Below are 19950 nucleotides of genomic sequence, written 5' to 3' on the forward strand. Positions count from 1 at the left end.
ACTACTAGGTGTTGTGTGGTTACTGTTAATTGCGACAGACTTAGAAGCAAGGAGTTACTTTCTAGGCCTGCTGAGCATCCCGCCTAGAAAAGGAGGCCATGATAGGTCACTTATACGTATTATTCAGAAGAATTGCCTTTGTTTGAGCAGCTCAGCTGTGTCTGTATGGCACTGCAACGTTTCAAAGTAGTTATCAGAAGGGTCAAGCACTAACACTTTTGACACAGTCTATTCTGAATTTAAGTGCAAGTTTAGAAGTTAATTTCTTAATGTATCTGCCTGCCTGCAGCATCATCAGTGTTATTGTACAGGCAAAATTCGCAATTTCTGTATAGAAAAGGACTGACATGTTTAACAACAGCATTGGGAAAAAGGCCTGCGTGGGTGAAACAGAGGATTGGTTGGAGGGAAAGCACATTATTCATGGGCTTGTCAGGACTGCCAGAATATGATGGCTTATGTTACCAGAGAACCGAGGCAATTCAGCCTCTAAAGTGTCAATTTGTTAAATTTCTTTTCTTTATTTTCCTCTATTTTTTTTTTTTTTTGGTTCTTTTGAAATGGAAGCAGCAGTCTGAACCATAGGATGTGTTTCAGAAGGGTGGTTTGCAGGGCATTAATTCCTCATTTGAGGAAAGCTGGGTAAACCCTACAAAAAGGGTGACAGCACAGACCTCTGGCAGTCTACATCCCAGCGCTCAAATCTGGATAACTTGTTTGCTCTTTCATTCTTCAAAGATCAATGCAAACCTTTATTTTCTATAAATAATTTAATAAATACTTTTGTTTTACAATGATACAACAAATAACAAATTCATAGCAAATGAGTCACAAAGAATTTAGGATCAGTATACTTTAATAAGGTATCAGTGTCAAAATACATTTCCTTATCAAGTTAAAGTTCCCATACAGTTATAATATTGTCAATAAGAATTCAGCAATATAGATTATGAAATAATTATGATAAAAAGTATGATTAATATTAAGACATGGAATATTCTTTCAGAGTGTTTTAGTAAACTGTTAGGGTATAGCATTATTAATGCTGAAACTACACAAAGAAGAAGAGCAGTATTCAAGTGTCTTTAACCCTTGAAGCCTTTTAAGTCCTTGCCACTGCAAATTTATCAAGTTTGGCTTGCCAATTTTCATCATAATTTTCATACTTAAAATATATTTTTTTCCACATGGTAGGAAGTTCAGTTTAGGAGTAGATTATTTTTGGCAGTAAAGTCTTGAAAGATTGCCTACAATAGGGTTTATGATTTTTTTTTTTATACAGTGTACCACTAACAAAAGATCTTTAGCTTTTCTAAGTATTTGTAATTAAGACTTGCTTAACAAAGCAAACTCTGAAGTGCTCAATGAACCCAAGGCTCCCTCTCTGCAAGTGTCAGTGCATGATACAAAGCAATTTTATAAATGAGGCTTCAGCAGAATTAGAAACCTCAAAAGTATATATGTTTGTTCTAAGTTTCTGGACCAGATTTTTACCTTTTGTATGTACATTGCCACTGTTCCATTTTCTTCAATGAAGCTATGATGATTTTTACCAGTGGAGGAAACAAGATGATATTATCCCACCATATATCTAGGTCTGTATGTATTTTAAAGTCAGAACTGCTCACCTGTCTTTTATTACCTTAATATTTTTGCTGCTTAAATATGTTGCAATTTAAATTTTCAAATCTCTTTGCCTTTGAAAGCATTCAAAGCCTTATTTTATTGAAATATGTACATGACAACTAATGATAGTTGGAAAGGAGCTTTGAAAATGTCTGGCTGCCTTTTAATGACATTTCAGCTACGGATGAATGTAAGGCAAGTAAAAATGAGAGAGACCTGCCTGCCAGCTATTCATCTCATTACGCAATCCTTAATTCTTTTTGTCTGCTTGTAACTGAGTTAGCCTAATATGCTGGGAAATACTACTTTAACTTTTAGTTTTAACAATTGAATATCGCAATTATTTTGCTAGCTAGCGTGTAAAATGAAATAGCGTAACATTAATCAGAGGTGTTAGTACTGGCCGCTGGTCAGATTCCTGAAATATCAGCAACACCATAACAAATACCATTTGTTCTAGCAGAAACAGCTCTGAAATTTGTTGTGCCCTAGGTAATATAGCCTAAGTACCAAGAGATGATCAACAACTGACCCACAGAGAAATTTAAAAACCCCAAACAAACAAACAGTGTTTTATGGAGGGGAAAAAAAACAACACCACCAAATGAAACAAAAAAGAATAAAACAAGAAACCTCAACACAAATGAAAACACAGGTCTAAATTCTCCACTGGGGTAAATGTGTAGAACTCCCTTGGCTGTAAAGCTAAGTCAGGTTAAGGCAGCTGAGAATGGGGCTTGCTTCTGAGGAGAAAAAAAAAGCTTAAAACATGCAACTTTTACAGATACCCATAAACATTGCAGTTCACCATTCACATTTCTTTCAATAAAATGTATAAAAATGAAGGGGAGAGAGGGTAGGGAGAAGGCTGGGATTTTAGTATGCTTTTCCAAAAATTATGAATGTTACAATACAATAAATGCTAGAAAACTGAAAGACTCAAAGGATTTCAATTTGGCAGATCAACAAAAAACTGTGGCTGGAGATCAAATTTGTTTCATTCATCTTTGGCAATAAAAATAAATCTTTGCAGTACTGCAGCCAAAGTATCACATGATGAGGTGTTTATACCACAGCTTTTATTAGCAGAATATTTGAAGAAAAATTCAGAGTATAAATTACAGGTAACGAGATAAGGGGAGGGTAATCAAACTCTCTAAACAACACTTTAATTGCAATAGAGAAAATACAGTAGATGTATTTCTTTAATATGAATAATAAAGTGAGTAACTTCAAAAGGCCACTATTTGGTAACGTGGACAGGTTCAATATCTAAGTAAAATCCTGTAAAAGTGTATTTGTATTAGAAATAGTCTACTTGCAAAAATATATTTAAAAACTGAAGCTGTTTTGAACTGCATAGGCCATGGTATATTGCAGGATCGCTCAGGTTGCCTGGTCCAGCGCTCTGAGCAGTTCACTGCCCTGCAAAAGTGTAGAGCTGCCCAAAACAGGGACGTTCACCTCACAGTCATATCTTGTCAACTCGGGCAACAAGTAGGGTTCAAAGGAGGGCCCCAGCAGACGACTGGTCATACCTGGAAAAAAATCAGTGAAGTAAGTCATGGTGCTGAGACCACAGAGAGGACTTCTTTCCTCTCCTCCCTCTTTTGTTTATACTAGTTATAACTTCATTTCATGCTTCTGTCAGTATTCCTCAAGACACCAGCAGTTACAGGTTTCAGAGTAAACCAATGTGTTGCTCTGCCTTAAACTGTTGCAACCGAGTCACACAGACATGTGCAGTTTTTCACCTCCACCCTCAGTTTAGATTGTTCTGAGAAAAATTATTTTGGTGCAGATGAGGAAAGCTGTAGTAAACGACACAGTGTCTAAATCGGCACCCACCCCCCTTATATATTAAAAGGGACATATAGCTATTCCCTTTAATTACTTACTTTAACTTCCAGAAGGCCCATGTTAGGACTCTAACCTACAAACCTCCCATATCAATCCTGCAGTGAACTTGCTCAGTACAATTTAATCAATTCCATCACAAGACAAGAGTATGGATGGAGGATGACTGGACTTCTAAGGTAAAAAGGTATTAAGTTTAATTGAAATGAAGGGTAAAAATATTTTTCCTCATATATTACAAAAGTAAACATCAAAGTTTCACAGTAAATAACAAAACTAATTTTTCATTCTATTAAGTAATACGTATGTTGTTCTTAGCTTATCATTCTCCTCTGTACTTTTTAAAGCATTTTCTTTCATGGAATCCGTACTGGAACTAAATACCAACATTTTCCAATTTCTGTATTTGACAGCTCTTACCTGACGTTTTATGAGCTGGCTGGAGAGTATAGTCCTGATAATGGGAACTGTAAAATGGAGGGGGAAATGCTCCTGCTTTCAAATTCTCACCAGGACTGCCACAGGAAGGTTGTTGCTGCTGCAGTTGATTCATTGGTTGGCTTAGACCTCTTGAGTTACAGACAAATTCATCTGGTTTACATAGTAGGAGGAAAAAACCAGGTTAAATAAGCCGGTGTAATAATTATAGTAGCTAATACCGATTCAAAGCAAAGCGATCCTCAGCGTGATGGTCATACAGCATAGGCATGCCTATATCTTGTCATAAAGGAAGTCCAGAAACAGCTCTAGAAGTAGAACTGCACCAAAGATAAGCTTGTGTAAGGAAACACAGAGTCCACAGTGTCACAGAGGAAGTATCAGTTCTAGCTCTGAGATGTCTGCACCTTGGATCAGCACAAGGTAAACCCATCTCCATTAAGCTGACTTGTTTTACCTCCAAAGCAACCACCAGGTTGTTCTCAAAGGTACCTTAAATTTTTCAGCTCTTAGTGATAGAAATTGATCTTTAACTATAGCTTAGTAATATTTACAGAGCTTATTCATCTTTCCCTTTGAAAGAGCTTTGGTTTCTATTCAACCTGTCTTAAATTTGTGTTTCAAAATGTAACATTGCAAAACCACTTTCTTTTGTCTTACCAGTAAGAACACTTGTGCTGAGAGACTTCTTTTCTGTAACCAAGGAACAGTTTTCCCCTTTGAGAAATTTCATTCTTTTCCACATTAGGTGAGATGGGTTTATGACAGATGGATCTCCCTAGAATGTGAAGAAAAGCAGAACATATAATTCAATCAATGACTGTGGTGAATCCAAAGCTGTGAAGGGGATGCATTTCTTATGATTACCCCACTCAGCTGTTGCAATGCTTGTTCTTCATAATCCAGTTGTCGCTTCAGTTTCAAACTGTTAGACAGGGCAATTCTTGCTGGGTTTACATCTATGCCTCGTTGTCCAAAAGCATCCAAGGGCCTGTGGAGAAAAGATCCCTGGGTGCGTGAGCAGGGAGGCAAATCTAAAGCGTCTTGTTCATTTATGCAGACTCTTCTTTCATTTTGACACATGTAAGATGCCTTTGACATATGATAGTGGACAGACCTTAAACATCAAATGTTTTTATTTCCTTGTGTTAGCCACAACACAAGCTTTGGAAACTTTTGAGTTTGGGGATCAAAGACCAGTGAAAGTCTAGCACAAACAGCCTCCAGGGATCTCCAGGCAGACATAAAAATGCTGTGGAAAAGAGAAGTTATATAACTTTTAAGGACAGGATTTTAAGACCCACACCTGTCCTCTTGCTTTGTGTACCACATATGAACACAGAGGCTGCTGTTTGGGGATAAACCCTCACTTTCCCTATGCACATTCAGAAGCTGGTATTTTTGCCAACAAGAAATCCCAGAACTCAAATTGCAGGCTAACTGCTCTCCTTTATGTTTTAAAATGACAAATGCCATTTTAGGTACTTCCTGAATGTTTTAGCGTGACCAACACTGAAGACCCAAGAGCTACAGAGAAACTTCTAGCTATGATAGGAAACTTCTAGAACTGTACCCTCCAATCTACATCTCATCACATCCTGTTCATGTGTGTAAAAGTGAACAAGGTGAGGATGGATTGTAGACAAAGACCCTGTGATTTTAAATCTTAGTTATGGTACTTACATGTGCCAACAATGAATGCACTCTCTCCTATTTGCTGTTGAGCAAAAAATACATGCACTGTAAGAAAGTAGGTATGGGTCCCAACTCACTGCTGGACCAGTAAGCCTTTTCAGTACTTTTTTTAAACTGCATAAAGTCAAGCAGGCTTTGCAAAACTACTGGGGTATTTTTTACCTCACTAGCAGGAAATCCACTCATGCATCTTTACAGGCAATAAACAATTAGCCCACTTCTGCTTCCACCAGACTGATTGCCACTGGGAGACCACCGCACTAATTTTCCCCAGAGGATTGTAGTCTGATACCTAGCTAAACAACTTGGTCCAGCTGAATTGAGAAAAAAAAAACTTTTTTCAAACTTTTTTTCCAAGATTATTATCCCCTTCATTTCTGAAAATTTTTTCTGAGTAAAATACATAGTTATAGCACAAAACCTCTTACCTTTTTTTATATATGGGCATGCTTGGAGAATGTATTGGTGGCCCTGAGGGTGAACTTGATAAAGATCCTGAATGTTTATCCATGAGTCTCCATTTAGCAGGAATATATTCTAATGGGGGATCGGGTGGCCACTGGGTATTTGGTCTTCCTCCCATCGAAGACAGGGGAGTACTGGCTTGGTCATGGTATGGTGGCAGTAATGACCTACTCCCCTTGTTGAAGAACACCGATGACAGGGACCCATGACCAGGGTTAATGTTTTTATTTGATAGCTGTGGGCAATATTTCTCTAGGAGGAACTGATTCTGTGAAGCAGAAGCAAGGGGTTGGAAGATGGTACTCATGCTACTTGAACTCTGCTGGGTATTTTGTGTAGTTTCAGAGAGAGGACGGTCTTCTTGGCAGATTGGGCTGAGCTGGAAATCTTCTCCATCCATAGGAATGTAAGGAGCCAAAGTTTCAAGGTCCAGTTCATTGAAGTCAGTCTGTGCAAAAATAAAAGTTCATAAAGAAACTAGAAATTAGTAGTTGTGGCAATTAAGTGTTATATGGAATACCAGTACATGTAAAGCTGAAAAAATCACTGTGCACCCAATTTACCTACACAAAATTGACTAGCTCTTATTTAAAGATGTCTTACTTCTATAACTAGCATACACATTCATCATATCTTCAGCAGCAAAGCAATATGACAAACTGAAGGAAAAAACCTCCCGGAGAAGCATTATTAGCTAAAGTAGCGTGTGTGCAGCCTGCAAGATCAGTGTGATCTGAAGTAAATCTTGTGTTTCGCCATGCTTTGAATAATTTGTCTGCCAAGGCTCTACATGTGACATGTAGTTCAACTCAACCTCAGGCTTTTCTGTGCTAAAATAGAAACCACAGCTTTCTCATAACCCAGCTACATGAAAAAACTATGTCTGAAACCGCTAAAGTTTTAACAAATGTAATTGGGAGAGCACTATTGAACTTAAATCTGGTTTTGTTTTGTTGTTCTTTTTTTCCTTGGAGGACTAGTCATACTTAAATTAATTTCTCTTGGCATTTGACCAAAACTGAACAGCAAGGGAAATCAATGTTGGCCCACCAGTCAGCTCATGACAGCAGTACTTTTCTAACACTCATTTTTCCCACCAAAGCTGCTGATGTGGTGGAACAAACCTGAGCAAGCAGATGCTGAAACTGACAATACTGAAGTTTGCACACGCAAGTCTTGCACCAAATCTCATCCTGATCCACATTTTCCTCCTCTCTGTCCACTTTCTGTTGCTTTCAATGCTGTTTCTATGTACAGACTTAGATGAAATTTCTTCAGGACATGGACTACAGCCTATCCAAACCTGCAACTTGCACTGGCAAACTGAGGCACCTCATTTGGGCCTCAGTCACTCCAAACTTTACATAAGATTAACAGAATGAGATGAGTGTAAGATCTGAGCTGCCAGGCAGCAATTCCTGTTCCTTTCTCTTAACTATAATAAGCATAAGCTGTTAACAAAGACATTTCAATGAAGTATCTAAAGTTAGGTGGGTTGAACCAAGCCTACACATTTTATTTACTAAGTCTCTTTATATAATGTTATAATAGCGGAGAATTAAGAGTTATTTATAAAGGGAATTACTGTGCTTACACCCTGATTAGAAGGCAGGAGACAGAGACTGTATGTTACTTTACATTCAAGTAACTGTCACGTCTCTCTGAAATCCCCCAAGAGGTAAGACAAGAAGAATATACCCAAAATTATTGGGTTTGGTTTGTAATTAAAGAAGATATGTGCTATAAGGGGCACTCCTTTCTCATTTTAATGTTTTGCAAGAGTTTGTTTATATTTTGTTCTAGGAAGGATGTTTACTCGCTAGTCAGTAGGCTAGATTAAAAAAAAATTGCTGTTGCGTGTATTCCTTATTCAGTCTACAGAAGCTTCCAAATTCTGAAAGCTCTCTATTGCTTCTTTCTTCTTAGCAGTACCACCACAGTGAAACCCTAAGTCGCTTGCTTCAGAGAGTCAGGCATAGAAATTTACACCCTAGCTTTTGAAAGTGCATATGTTTCTTAGTGTTGTGCATCAGAGCTTTGGTGTATATGTGCAAATGCAGTTTGCATGTTCCATCACAATACTTGCACATACCACATGCATTTATACTACCTACTGGCAGGGGATTGATTTTTATGGTTTTTGGAAGAGATATCCGTTCCTTACCTGGGAGGTGCACTGACTTTTTGATTCTGTGTCCATGGCAAAAAGTTTTTCTATCACCTCAATCTTAAAATCTTCATCCACAGAACTGTAATAATCTCCTGGGCTGCTTGGCTGTATAGAAACAACAATTTGCTATAAGCAGGAAGACAATCACAGTATTGGCTTAGCGTCATACTCTTTATACTGTACTATTCAGTAACAGATCTTTCCCATGAACAACAAATGGTCAGACTATATATAGTGTCCTCATAACCAATACTACCTGCTTCTAAATACCGTGTTCTCTTTCGGACCCTTCAGTACAAGAAGGAAATTGAGTTGCTGGAGCATGTCCAGAGACGGGCAATGAAGATGGTGAAGGGGCTGGAGAACAAGTCTCTTGAGGAACAGCTGGGGTTGTTAAGTCTGGAGAAACTTCCTCTAAGAAAGGTCAGCTAAGGCTCACTCCAGCTCTTGGGATCAACACCCCAGCCTTTCAGTGGGGAACTCATAGGGCTGCTCTCACATGGTTGAGCCGGATAAGCTTTCTGAGGACTATAGCTTCTAATTAACAAACAGAAACAGGACAGGTCTGGGGCAACGCTGCTAGTGAGCACTACTTTACATTAGCTTTTCATTTAAGGCTAAGTCCATGAAAGGTGGTAGCACATTCTTCTACTAGTTGTTTTATAGGTTATAGTAGTTATTGAGGGACAGCTAGGAGAAAATGAAGACTGCGACGTAAAGGCAGGATATAGGTCCCATTTGATGGTTTTGCTATTGATCCTTAAGATACATGCAGCACAGGAGGGATACGGGTACAGGCAGAGAGAGCCTTGTTAGTAAGCAATGACACAGGACTGCTAACGTGAAAACGTCATCTACATCTATAGATGTGACTTACATTAAAAACATAACATGATTTTTTTTTTAAAAAAAAAGCTCTTCTTACCGTGGAACAGCTACTGTTGCTGCTTGCACTTGGAGTACTGTTGCCAGGTGCAATCTGAGGCATTGTAAAGGATGGTATTATCAGTGTTTCACCTTGAGCAGTGTGGCTTTTCACTTCTGCTGGCCATGCTTTATTTGGTGTCACAATAGCACTGGTAAAGGCAGGGGCGTCCTCAAACTTCTGCGTCCCTGGATGGAGTTTTAACAATATTAATGAATGCTTTTAGCTTGTGCTGTGTTATGATATAATTGCAGCTATTCATTAAAAGTAAAGGCTGCTCCTAGTTGCCATGACAATAAGTTGGCATAGACTTAATGCATGTTGTTTAGTCAGCAAGAAAGCCTGATTCTACTCTCATTCACAGAAATTTTCCACTGGTGTGAGCACGTGGGCTCTTATAGCCATTACTCCCAATTTGTACACACAGTAAAAAGACCTTGTCTATTATGTTTCTAAATGTAGGCTCACATGTGGTTCTTTGTTGCACAAACAGTATTTATACAAATACTAACCAAAATCCAGGGAAATAATGGCATCGCCGGGTGTTGGTGCCAGCTGAGCGAGTTCCTCTGGTTCCTCCTTTAACTTAGTAAACAAGAAGTCGCTCTTCTCCGTCCCAGGGATGCCACTCTCATAGCCGGTGCTCACTGTCAGCAGGTGAGGCTTGAAGAGTGATTCTGTTTGGTCCATGGAGAACACAATATCGTTCTTCTCAATTTCACTAACAAGAAAATAGGGTTTAGGCATTTTGCACTCCACAAAAAAAGATGTGGGTGAAGTAGGCAGTACAAACTCTCTAAAGCTGAGGCCTGTACAAGTATTCTGGCCTCTCTCGGTTGCATGCCAGGCTCTCAACAGACGAGGCACAGTTCCAGCGTTGCTGAGCACCACCATCTCAAATGACACAGAGTGTGGTCAGGACTTTTGTGAGAATACTCAGGGCTTTGTTGCTCTGCTTTTAAAAGAGATGTAGTTGAGGCTATAATAACCCAGACTATCACTCAAATAAATATTTCCTATTTTGTCCCCACCTAGGACCAAAAATACTTGATTGATTCTGATTTTTGAGGCAGTAAAGAGCTTCTCTTAGCAACATAAGATAAAATTATTACTTAGCAGTTGTATTACACAATAAAATTCTCATTGCAGGCTTTATGCTCTGTTGTATCAGCACAGCAGCTGCTCTGCAGAAGAGAAAGGCTGTGGTGTATTTCAACAGTGTGTATGGGAACAGGCATGCCATATTCTTCATCAATGTCTAACATCAGTAAGCAAGACTGATTTTAGAATAACACCACTGAATAAAGACTCTTCAAAAACTTCTCTGATTATTGTATTTCTTCTAGCATATGAATCCATACTGTTTTTTTTTTTTTGTCCTGTGCAGCTTACCTGAGTACATAGTTGACACAGACAATACACTGGGGCTGTAGGTTGCGAGTACTATAAATCACTGTCCCTTGTGTTTCCAGCCACACATATCCACCATGCTTGGCAAGCATACGGTACTGGCCTGTCACTACTTGACCTTTTGTACATACTAGGAAAAAGGAACAGAGAGAGATGAATAAAGCAACAGGACGGGAATGGACAATATATAACAGTTATTTTAAATAAACCCGCTTCTGAGTTTCCATTATTCAAAACTGCACTGAGACATTTGTTAGCAAGGATGCTTAACTTAGAGAAAAGTCAGCCACTCAAAATATAAAAAGGGCTGCTCTTTTGTGGTTTCCACTCAAGGTCAGAAATTTGAGTTCTGGCATTTGAGTTCTTGAGACGGTCTGAGTATCAGATTTTAATCAGATGTGGCATTTTAATTTAAAGTAAGATCTCAATTTCCCCCAAAATAATGCCTGCTGACTGCATATTTCTTGAGAGTCCCCATTCTAGAAATGTCTCAGTTTGGGCTCCCAAGCTGACCTGTAGAAAAGTGGATTTATTAAGGAAACTATTTAATAGCTTCCTTAATTAGGTCATGGGTAAGCCCAAGAGTCAGATGACTGAAAAGCTATACTCACAAAAAAAAAAAAAAAGAAATCCTCACAGTTTAAATCCATACCTATGTATCTCATTTTATACCTTAGAGTTAGGAACTGGAAATAACACCACAAATAAAGTGAAGGTGTCACTAGCACAGCACTGGTCTTTAGAGGCTGAAGAAGTAATACCACTCTTAAAAAACTATCAGAATTAAGAACGGTAAATGGGACTCTTGCCTAGGAGAAAAAATAAAGCTGAACTGCTGAATTTCTCTGTCTGCATGAACTGTACTGTTCCGCAGCAACAGCTTGAAATTAGCAGCCTAGAAGGAACCAGGAGCTTTGTGACAAATCAAATAATATTTATTTAACTCAGAATGTTTTTTTGAACTGGCCTGTGTTTCTCAAGCAATAAACTGACAATAGTACAACTTGGGTTTAAGGCTTCAACTCGATGTTTCAAGGGTGAAATCCCCCCCCCCCCCCAAATATTTTGTAATAGTTGAAGAGAATGAGTTTTCAGTATGGAGCTTTGAACTTCTGAGATGTAAAGTTGTATGACATCCTGTCTGTTGTAAATCTCCTAAAAGCAATGAATATTATCATGCAATTCACAGTTGTCAGCTGAGGAAAAATGTTGTCGATCAATGGCAACAAAATTAGGGCTGGAGTATGCAAGCGGTACTTGTGACTAATGAGAGTTTGTACTTGTTAGAAGATGTAGTCACACTGAGTAGCAAAAGTGGAAACTGGCTCAACTAAGTCTTTGACTACACTGGCCATCTTTCCTTTTAAACAGCTTTTACACCTGAAGACAGTGTGCCATCAAACTAATGCCCAGAAAAGAATGCAATTTGACTCAGTAAGGCTGGAAACTTGATTCTGCAGTCTTTGTACAGAAAAATTCCTTCTGAATGTGCCCATTAACAGAATCTCTTTATTGTTAATCTCTCCTACACTGCCACCATACAAATGTACAAATCCAGGCCTGTGAAATGCAACAACTGTTTTGCAGATAATTGTTGCTGTGTTTATCCTTCTATCTCTGAAGTTTGTTTGTTTTCTTCCTAGGAGTATTTAATCATCCTTCGCTTAATTTATTTAGACAAAGTAGAACATTATTTTTATTGATTAAATACTTCTGGTGGAACAAAATCAAAAGGCTTTCATTTCAAAGTGTTTTAGTGACTGGACTGTTCTGCTCTGCTTGTGAAACATAATTACACTGCTTCCTAATCATCAGCTCATCAATAAGAGTCACAGTGTAGGCGCCTGTTACATTACAAAGAAGCTTTTACTGCTTTAATCTTTTTTATTATTATTATTCAAAGCATGTCATGTTCTGATATAATAACGTACAGCAGAATCCCTCTGTGGGGTCATCTCATAAATTACTAATACACTCATAACTGCTGACTTTGTTATTAATGCTACATTTAAGATTCTGCCTTCAGAGTGAACTTCTCGCTTCTCATTTTTTATTATTTTAGTATACATTGCCTGTATCTTTACAGAACTAGTATCATCTTAATGAAGTAGGCTCTAATTATATTCATTATTTCTGAGTGGAGAAAGGGTAAATCTAACTGGGTGGGGTAAATCTAACTGAACACAAAATTTGGGTTTTGATTCATTTGGAAGGCCTGCTGAACTTGTATGTACAAGCAGCACATCCCACATGGTGGCATTCAGCTCCCCACTGAAGTCAACAGCAGAATTCCCACTGGCTTTAATGGCAACTAGATCAGACTCTAAATGGAAGTGATTATAGACTATTAATTGCTGAATTGGAAAATATAGCTCAGCTATCAATCTTTTATGTAGATTTATGTAACTAGACAGAGATTTTCTTCTTGCTTGCATAACATGTGGAAAACTGGGTATGGTAAATACTGCCAAACACATTCTAATCTTCCATTTGATGGTGATTAATCAAGACTTTTGTACTCTATATGCAACTGTACTTCCAGCCAAGAACACAAACACTATTGTGGCTTGCTTGAACGTGTGGTTGTTATTTTACCTCAAGAAAAAAAAACAACCAAAAAACCAAGAACCAACTACAGTACAGTAAAACTGCAATAAGGGTGATTTATCACTAAACTAGAAGGAAGGAAAGGGAAGGACTTCTGCTTCTGTTCAAGAGACTAAGTTGTGGGGTTTTTTTCCCTTTATTTGAACTTCAGTCTCCTTTCTGTATTTCCTATGCATTTTTACAACGCTAAATGTCTGTCACTGTCAGAATTGATGACTGCATTATTGCATGAATATATACTTTATACATAGCATATTTCTTCTTAAATATATTGTTTAATAAGTACAAGTGTGCTGAACATTAATTGCATAAATTAAATGGCCAGAAAGAACTAATAAGTTCTTCATAGCTACAAGCCAAGAAGAACAAGTAAGCTGTACATCAGCTATACACCTGCTTGGTTACCTCATGCATTAGACATCATCTCAACGGCATACATGAAACCCAGGGATTTCTTATTTGGACAGTTTATGTGTGTTTTCTCAAGTCATAGCTTGCTTGTCACTTTGCCTTTGTGGTTGTTCTGTGAGTAGAAAAGAAGCCTGACTATTCCAGAAGACACGGGAAATATTTATTTTAGAAAACTAAAGAGGTCAGATTTGCTGGCAATATAAACTGAGGGTTCTGTTGCGAGCAACAGCGTTTAGCACAGCACAGACTTTAGTCCTGTGCTTCCAACAGTAAAGAACATCCATGCTGATCCTATGCTATCATAAACACCGTGGAACAGTTTGATCCTAAATATTTATAACCTGTGCAGTGCATAGTGTATGTCTAGACTTTCCCTTGCCTTCTTTCTGCTTCTCAATCAGTCATCATTCCCAACAGCAAAAGCTTGTAGGACATAGCTCCTTCTGTAGGCACAAATAGCATCTCTGCACTACAATTTGCTCTGAGGTGAATTGAATTGCTAGAGTAAGGAGCAACCTCCATCAGTGTGTGGTCCAGATGGGTACCAGAAACTTTCCAGAAATCTTTATGTGTACCAGTCCCAACTCGATGATATCATTTAATTAACTAGGAAGGGATAACCAACAAGCGGTCACTCTCTCACTCCTGTTATCAAGGGGATTGCCAGCTCTCATTTAATTCCCTTCCTGCTGTAGTCCCATTCTTAGAAATGCAACACAATGTTTCAAAAGCAACAGTGCAGCATACCCATTGATTTCTCAGGATGACGCTTGATAGCCCAGCGTAAGTTAGGTATATCCTACCTATGAATATCACTAACTTCTTTTCACTGTTAAAAGCATAAACACATTACCTAAGAAACAACTTTGACAAATGCATTCCCAGGCAACTCTCTGCAAGTATAATGTGATTCTACACCCCCACCCCCCAGCTCGGGAAACAGGATGATTCATACCAACACTGTTTTACAACACACAACTTCAACCGCTGCCAAACATTCTTTCAAGTAACATTTCAATTCAAAGCTGTCCTGAATCCTTGCCATTAAAGCTAACGCATTTTCCCTTTTCCCCTTAAGGTCAGACAGTTCTTTGCTACTGCTTCTCTCTGGGAAGTACAGAAATACTTTCTGTAAGTCTGTTGGATGGGCAATTCCCTACATGCATGACCTAAGTCATGGGCTTTTTTCTTGACGCACAAAGACCAGGATCATTGTAATAACTACATGGCAGGGGTTTTGTAGCTTGTGTATGCCAGTCTAGGAGCTTTGCTTTAATAAAAAGAGCAGGAGCAGATGTTTTAGCGATTCATTGGTAAGAACTGTCCCATGCACTAGTTCAGTGGTTGCAACAGCCAGAGGTAGGACATGTCATTTGTACATTAATGCACCACGCTGTCTCCAGCCATAGCGCCGACTCTTAAGGACAGAGACTGATAATTTAAATCCAATAATTAAGACACCTTATGTTTAAGAGAGAGGAAGCATAACTGTGTGGCCTGTTGAAGAGAGGGAACAGATATTGGCTCTGATCTCTGCTCCTGGAACAATTCAGGTACTTTAAACACAAACTAAAACTGGCAGTTCATACAGGCATAAGAATAACAAGAAGCTGTTCCTGGTAGTATGTATTATTTGTGTAATGAATATCTCTTTTAGAATGTTTCCTCATATATCTGTTTTGGGAGGAGAAGATAGTTATTAGTTGGTTGCAGAAGACAGGCATTAAAAAATACACTGCAATAAGATCTTCCTATTTCCCTTTTGTACTGCTTTTCCTGCTGAGCCCAATGGTGCACCAGGAGGATAATAACCACCAGTAAATGTACTTCTCACTAGGCTACTACTGCTTAACTCAGCTTTTGAAATTTTCAGCTCATCCTTGTATTATCCCTTAGAGAGAGTGATCTTTCTCTCTACTATCCAAGTTTAATTTTAATTATGGCAAAAAATCAGGCCCTCTGGAAAGATCAGCAGCAGGTTCCAGCTAGGCAAGCACAATAACTTGTAAGCTTTCTTGCAAAGCCTAAATACTGTTCTCAGAGAATATCTGCACACAAGGTTCATTTGTATTTTAAGCTACTTATTTAGGTAGCTACAAACTATGCTTTATGAGCAAACTGTGAGGAAAGATAAGAATCTGACTTACAGTTCTGGTGACTCTTGGTCATGCTCTCTGAGTCCAAGGCATGGTAGAATTCATATGCCGAACGGCCCAGCAGTTCCTCTGGATGGTATCCAATCAATTCTGTTATTCTTGGTTAAGAAAAAAAGATTTAAAATTCAGATCGCCTTAGCCTTATGCTTACATGTACAGGGCAGCTATCAGCTCTAGTCCTTAATCTAACAGAATTAAAAGCACAATATGAGAAATTCCGAACTTCTAATCACATTAGGAGCTGTAAAGGGCTTCTGATTACATTCTGAAGTATTTACATGTTCAGAATAAACTGCCTTTTACTACTGCTGGAATACAAGTTCCTAGAAACGTCACTACATGTATTGTGAAATTTCCCAGGTCTATTTCACTGTACATCTTTTAGAAGGTCTCAACTGGAAAACCATTGCCGACAAAGTTCTCCAGCTGTCCACTACACGCAGAAACTCCCAGCTACCATCATACAAAACTAAATGCATGTGAGGGGGGGTAGTGGTTGGCACCATCAAATTTAAAAGTATGTGTACATTTAAAAAAACATACATAAAAGGGTTGAATCACTACTTTGGGTATTGCATTTAATGAAATAAAAAATACAGAATGAGAAATGATGGGCAGTTAAATTAAAAAAAAAAATCAGCTCTTCTACTTAGAATTTCTTAATTATATGAGAACTTAGGCATGTGGATTAGGTTACTTGGGTGAATAATCCACAAACTAAGTAGGATTTTACACAAAGAAAGCTATGATCTCAAAAACTAGACTTTTTTTCCAAGCCTGAGTACTCAGGCAAGGCAGGATTTCTCACAGGTTCCTGAATAAATGAAAATAGGTCATCAAACTGTGCAGATGATTTTCTCTAATGAGGGGGTGGATGAAAAGGATTCTTTTTTCCTAAATTTAATTTGAAATACCATCACACACAACTTTACAGGAAACACAGCTGGTAATATATAATACAAAATCGAAGATATCATAGCTTCTGTGAAAATAAGGAAACATCACTGGTTTCCAAGTCAACAACACTCTTGGATGCCTTTTCTAAGCCTTTAAACTGCAGTAACAACCCATAATGTAACAGAGAGCAGCAGCAGAAACGACTACAAGCCAACTGCTAAATTGACATAATCCTTGAAAAGCCAGGAGGTTTGCAAGGAATGGTCACATCTAGCAGCATGTCACTGTCATCAATGGTAGTGCTCAAGTTTCATGCCTCATAGCTAACTCCCTGGAAAGGCTTTATGTGCCACCACCACATCTGATTAGTGTTATTGCTGTTTTTTAAAAGACACATCTTTAGGTTTGTGTAGTACCTGAAGAACTGCCTTGACCCAGCCTTCCAGACACAAGCATGTCTTTACAAGATAGACATGTAAATACTGTAAAACAAAAAGAGCAAGAGCATGGCATTCATCTCCCAGATGCCCTTCCAGCAAGGAAGACACATAAAGCAGACCTATTTTGTGTACAGTTTGAATGCCAGGGCATTGAACCAGCTTTTCCCTTGTCTCCACAGAACTGTATAGCTCACACTTCTGGGAAACCTTGGTTTGTCATGGTGAAAATTGCTTTGTCTGGATTTCCATGGAAGGAACCTGGGTTCATAATGGTTTAGTTGAGCAAAGACTGAGTTGGTTTTATTGGGTTCCCCTTGAAGACTTGCTCTTCTGCTTATGTTTACAGTTTTATTTTTCCTTACAGCTAAGACTGACAAAGAGGAAATTTTTGATTCAGGTTTCAAAAACAGTTGCTTTTTCCACTCTTGTCGCTGACAAGCTTCTGAGCTTTTAAACTGCACCCCAGTCAAATCTGTAACTTTTCTTTGAAAACACAATTGCTTTTTCATTTTTAACAAAAGCAGAAGTTCTCATAATGAGTTGACCATCAGAGTTGAACCATTAGGATAAAACAATGAATACAGAAGGAAGCCCTACTTAAAGTAAGGGTCCCAAAATATAGTTGTTGCTTGGTTTTACACAGTTAGCTGAGACACAGTTAGCTGAGACATTGGTGTAAGCGGCCAGGGGCTTTTGCCAGGATCAGTGTAAATACACAGTTTTTAGAAACAGAACCTATGGCTTTGGTTATATAATGTCATAGTATCATAAAACCACCCTGGTTAGTTTGGAGCTCATCACAAGAGGGAAGGCTTTTAAAATACAGGAAGATGAAGATTTACTCTTAATCCAGTCTTTGGGAGCTGAGAGCCAAGTGGGTGTTGAGAAGGAAGAAGAAAATGGAAATAAAGATAATGGGAGAAAAAAAAAAGGCATCATGTACCCAACGTCACCAATGCAAATCCAAAACCACATTACAACCTTCATGAGTGTCAACAGTGGAACACAGATAGCAAACAAAAAATATGCATTACAGCAGGCTGAGGGACTCATAACTCTTACTTTATAGGAACTGCAATCTCTATGCTAAATCATCTATTCCAGTCCTGTAAATCCCTTACCAAATTGCTCCTTACTGTTCATAATGAGCTCCCTCACTATAAAAATTACTCTTCTTGTCATTTCATGGCACGGAATGACTGCTGGTGTGATCCTGCTGTGACAATGTAAGATTTAATTAGATCTAACATAACGTTGGATGAAAGTTAGCAAGTTGAGAGTTGATGTCTTTTTAATACAACCAATTAAAAAAGTATACAGAAAGATAATAACAAGATATCAAAGAATTACACACAAACCCCACAACACTGGCCAAATTCTAAACCTGTGCCTGGTAACAGGGAAATACTAAGAGTGATTGTTTCAAAAAAGCTACTTTAAAAGAAAGATGTTAAACTAGCCTCTAAGCCCTTGTTAATCTGTTACTGGTATTCAAATTCATTACATTTCTCTTTAAATACACCTCGGAGTGAAATGATTTTCTAAAGAAATTACATGTTTCTTTCTCCCATTCCAAAACTACCCTAAAACTGGCTGGCAATGTTTCCTAAATACATTTTTAAATACCACTATTTTATATCAAAACCCTCTCTCTCCAAGAACTGTTAGTAGTATTGGTTTTAGGTGCATGATGAATTGGCAGATCACACCCTCCTTTATTTCTCCTCTGATGCTGCTCACTCTGAAAAGCTTAAAAAAATCTTGCAGGCTGCAGACATCAGATTAGCCAGTTCCATGCTGAGGTGGGTGGCTATCTCTGTCTCTGTCACACCTGTCCAGTGACTCTCCCAAGACATTTGTGGAAGATGACTGGCTGCAGCTGACAGCTCTGAACCCCGCATGCCTTCCACAGGAGCTTCTTAGCAATACAAAACACCAAGTGAATACACAGAGGACTAACTGCAAAGGAAAAAGCACCCTGCAGACCTGTGAGGAGGAGGAATACACAACTAAGGGAGTCACAGAAACGTATATGCCCCACGGGACCAGACCATCATTTACAAAACCGAGTCCAGAACACAAGACTTCTACTTTTGTGTAGACACCAGACAGAAAATTGCTCTTTGTGCAAGCTGTGGAATGACAAATTTGGAAAACAAACTGTATGGTGGTTTGGGATGGCATTCCTGCCATGGTAGGCTTTGTGTTTCCTTTGCATTTGTAAAAGCTAAAATGGTGCTAATTAGAAGGATAATAATAATTTTTGTTGAAGACAGGTGGGCTGAGAGGCTGTTTATTCCCCTGTTAACCATTCATTTCTGGAAACACAAATACCTTTGAGGGAATCTTAATTTTGCCAGACTGGCACTTCAGTTTTCTGAGCTAAACTTGTCACCATTATGCATTGAGGTAAAAAATCTCAGAAAACGCAGTAAAGAGTTGAGCAGTAGCCCTCCACAGTAGCATATCTGTCCCAACTACCACACATAAATGCTTTTTGAGCAGTACTTCAGCTTCTCTTAAACATACCCATTTCTTGAGATGCGGAGTAAAGGCAAAGTTTTGTGCTTAGGGTACACAATGGACAAACAAGTGATCCAAATCCTATTTCTAGATTTGTACAACTTTGCCCTACTTTATCTCTTCAAGAGATGGCCAAGCAAACAAAGCTCACTGCTTCAAAGGTTACATCTCCTATAAGATGAGCTATTTCAAGTGTTTTGGTGTTCTTAAAATTATGTTTTTCTGTCCCTTTACAAGAGTACAAAGCTTTTATTGTATACCATTTCTCAAGTTAAAATAGTATCATAAGAACCATCAAGACTGAGAAGTCAGGCTCTTTGTGAAAGACTG

The 19950-nt window shown here is 38.5% G+C and overlaps 1 protein-coding gene across 2 annotated transcripts in view; it reads right to left on the bottom strand.

Moving 5' to 3' along the window:
- Positions 1-835: 835 nt before the first annotated feature.
- The window catches only part of EPAS1 (endothelial PAS domain protein 1), a 79979-nt gene continuing 60864 nt past the window's right edge, over positions 836-19950 (bottom strand). For both annotated transcript variants that reach the window (XM_069852626.1, XM_069852627.1), the window contains 10 exons: positions 15752-15858; positions 10569-10716; positions 9689-9897; positions 9177-9364; positions 8246-8356; positions 6045-6529; positions 4789-4912; positions 4582-4699; positions 3904-4074; positions 836-3164 (listed from right to left, as the gene is read on the bottom strand). In XM_069852626.1, the coding sequence (XP_069708727.1) occupies positions 3013-3164; positions 3904-4074; positions 4582-4699; positions 4789-4912; positions 6045-6529; positions 8246-8356; positions 9177-9364; positions 9689-9897; positions 10569-10716; positions 15752-15858 (1813 nt within the window). In that variant the 3' untranslated portion in view covers positions 836-3012. The remainder of the gene's footprint in view (positions 3165-3903; positions 4075-4581; positions 4700-4788; positions 4913-6044; positions 6530-8245; positions 8357-9176; positions 9365-9688; positions 9898-10568; positions 10717-15751; positions 15859-19950) is intronic.

Source organism: Phaenicophaeus curvirostris, chromosome 2 (genome assembly GCF_032191515.1).
Source record: "Phaenicophaeus curvirostris isolate KB17595 chromosome 2, BPBGC_Pcur_1.0, whole genome shotgun sequence".
Taxonomy (NCBI): domain Eukaryota; kingdom Metazoa; phylum Chordata; class Aves; order Cuculiformes; family Cuculidae; genus Phaenicophaeus; species Phaenicophaeus curvirostris.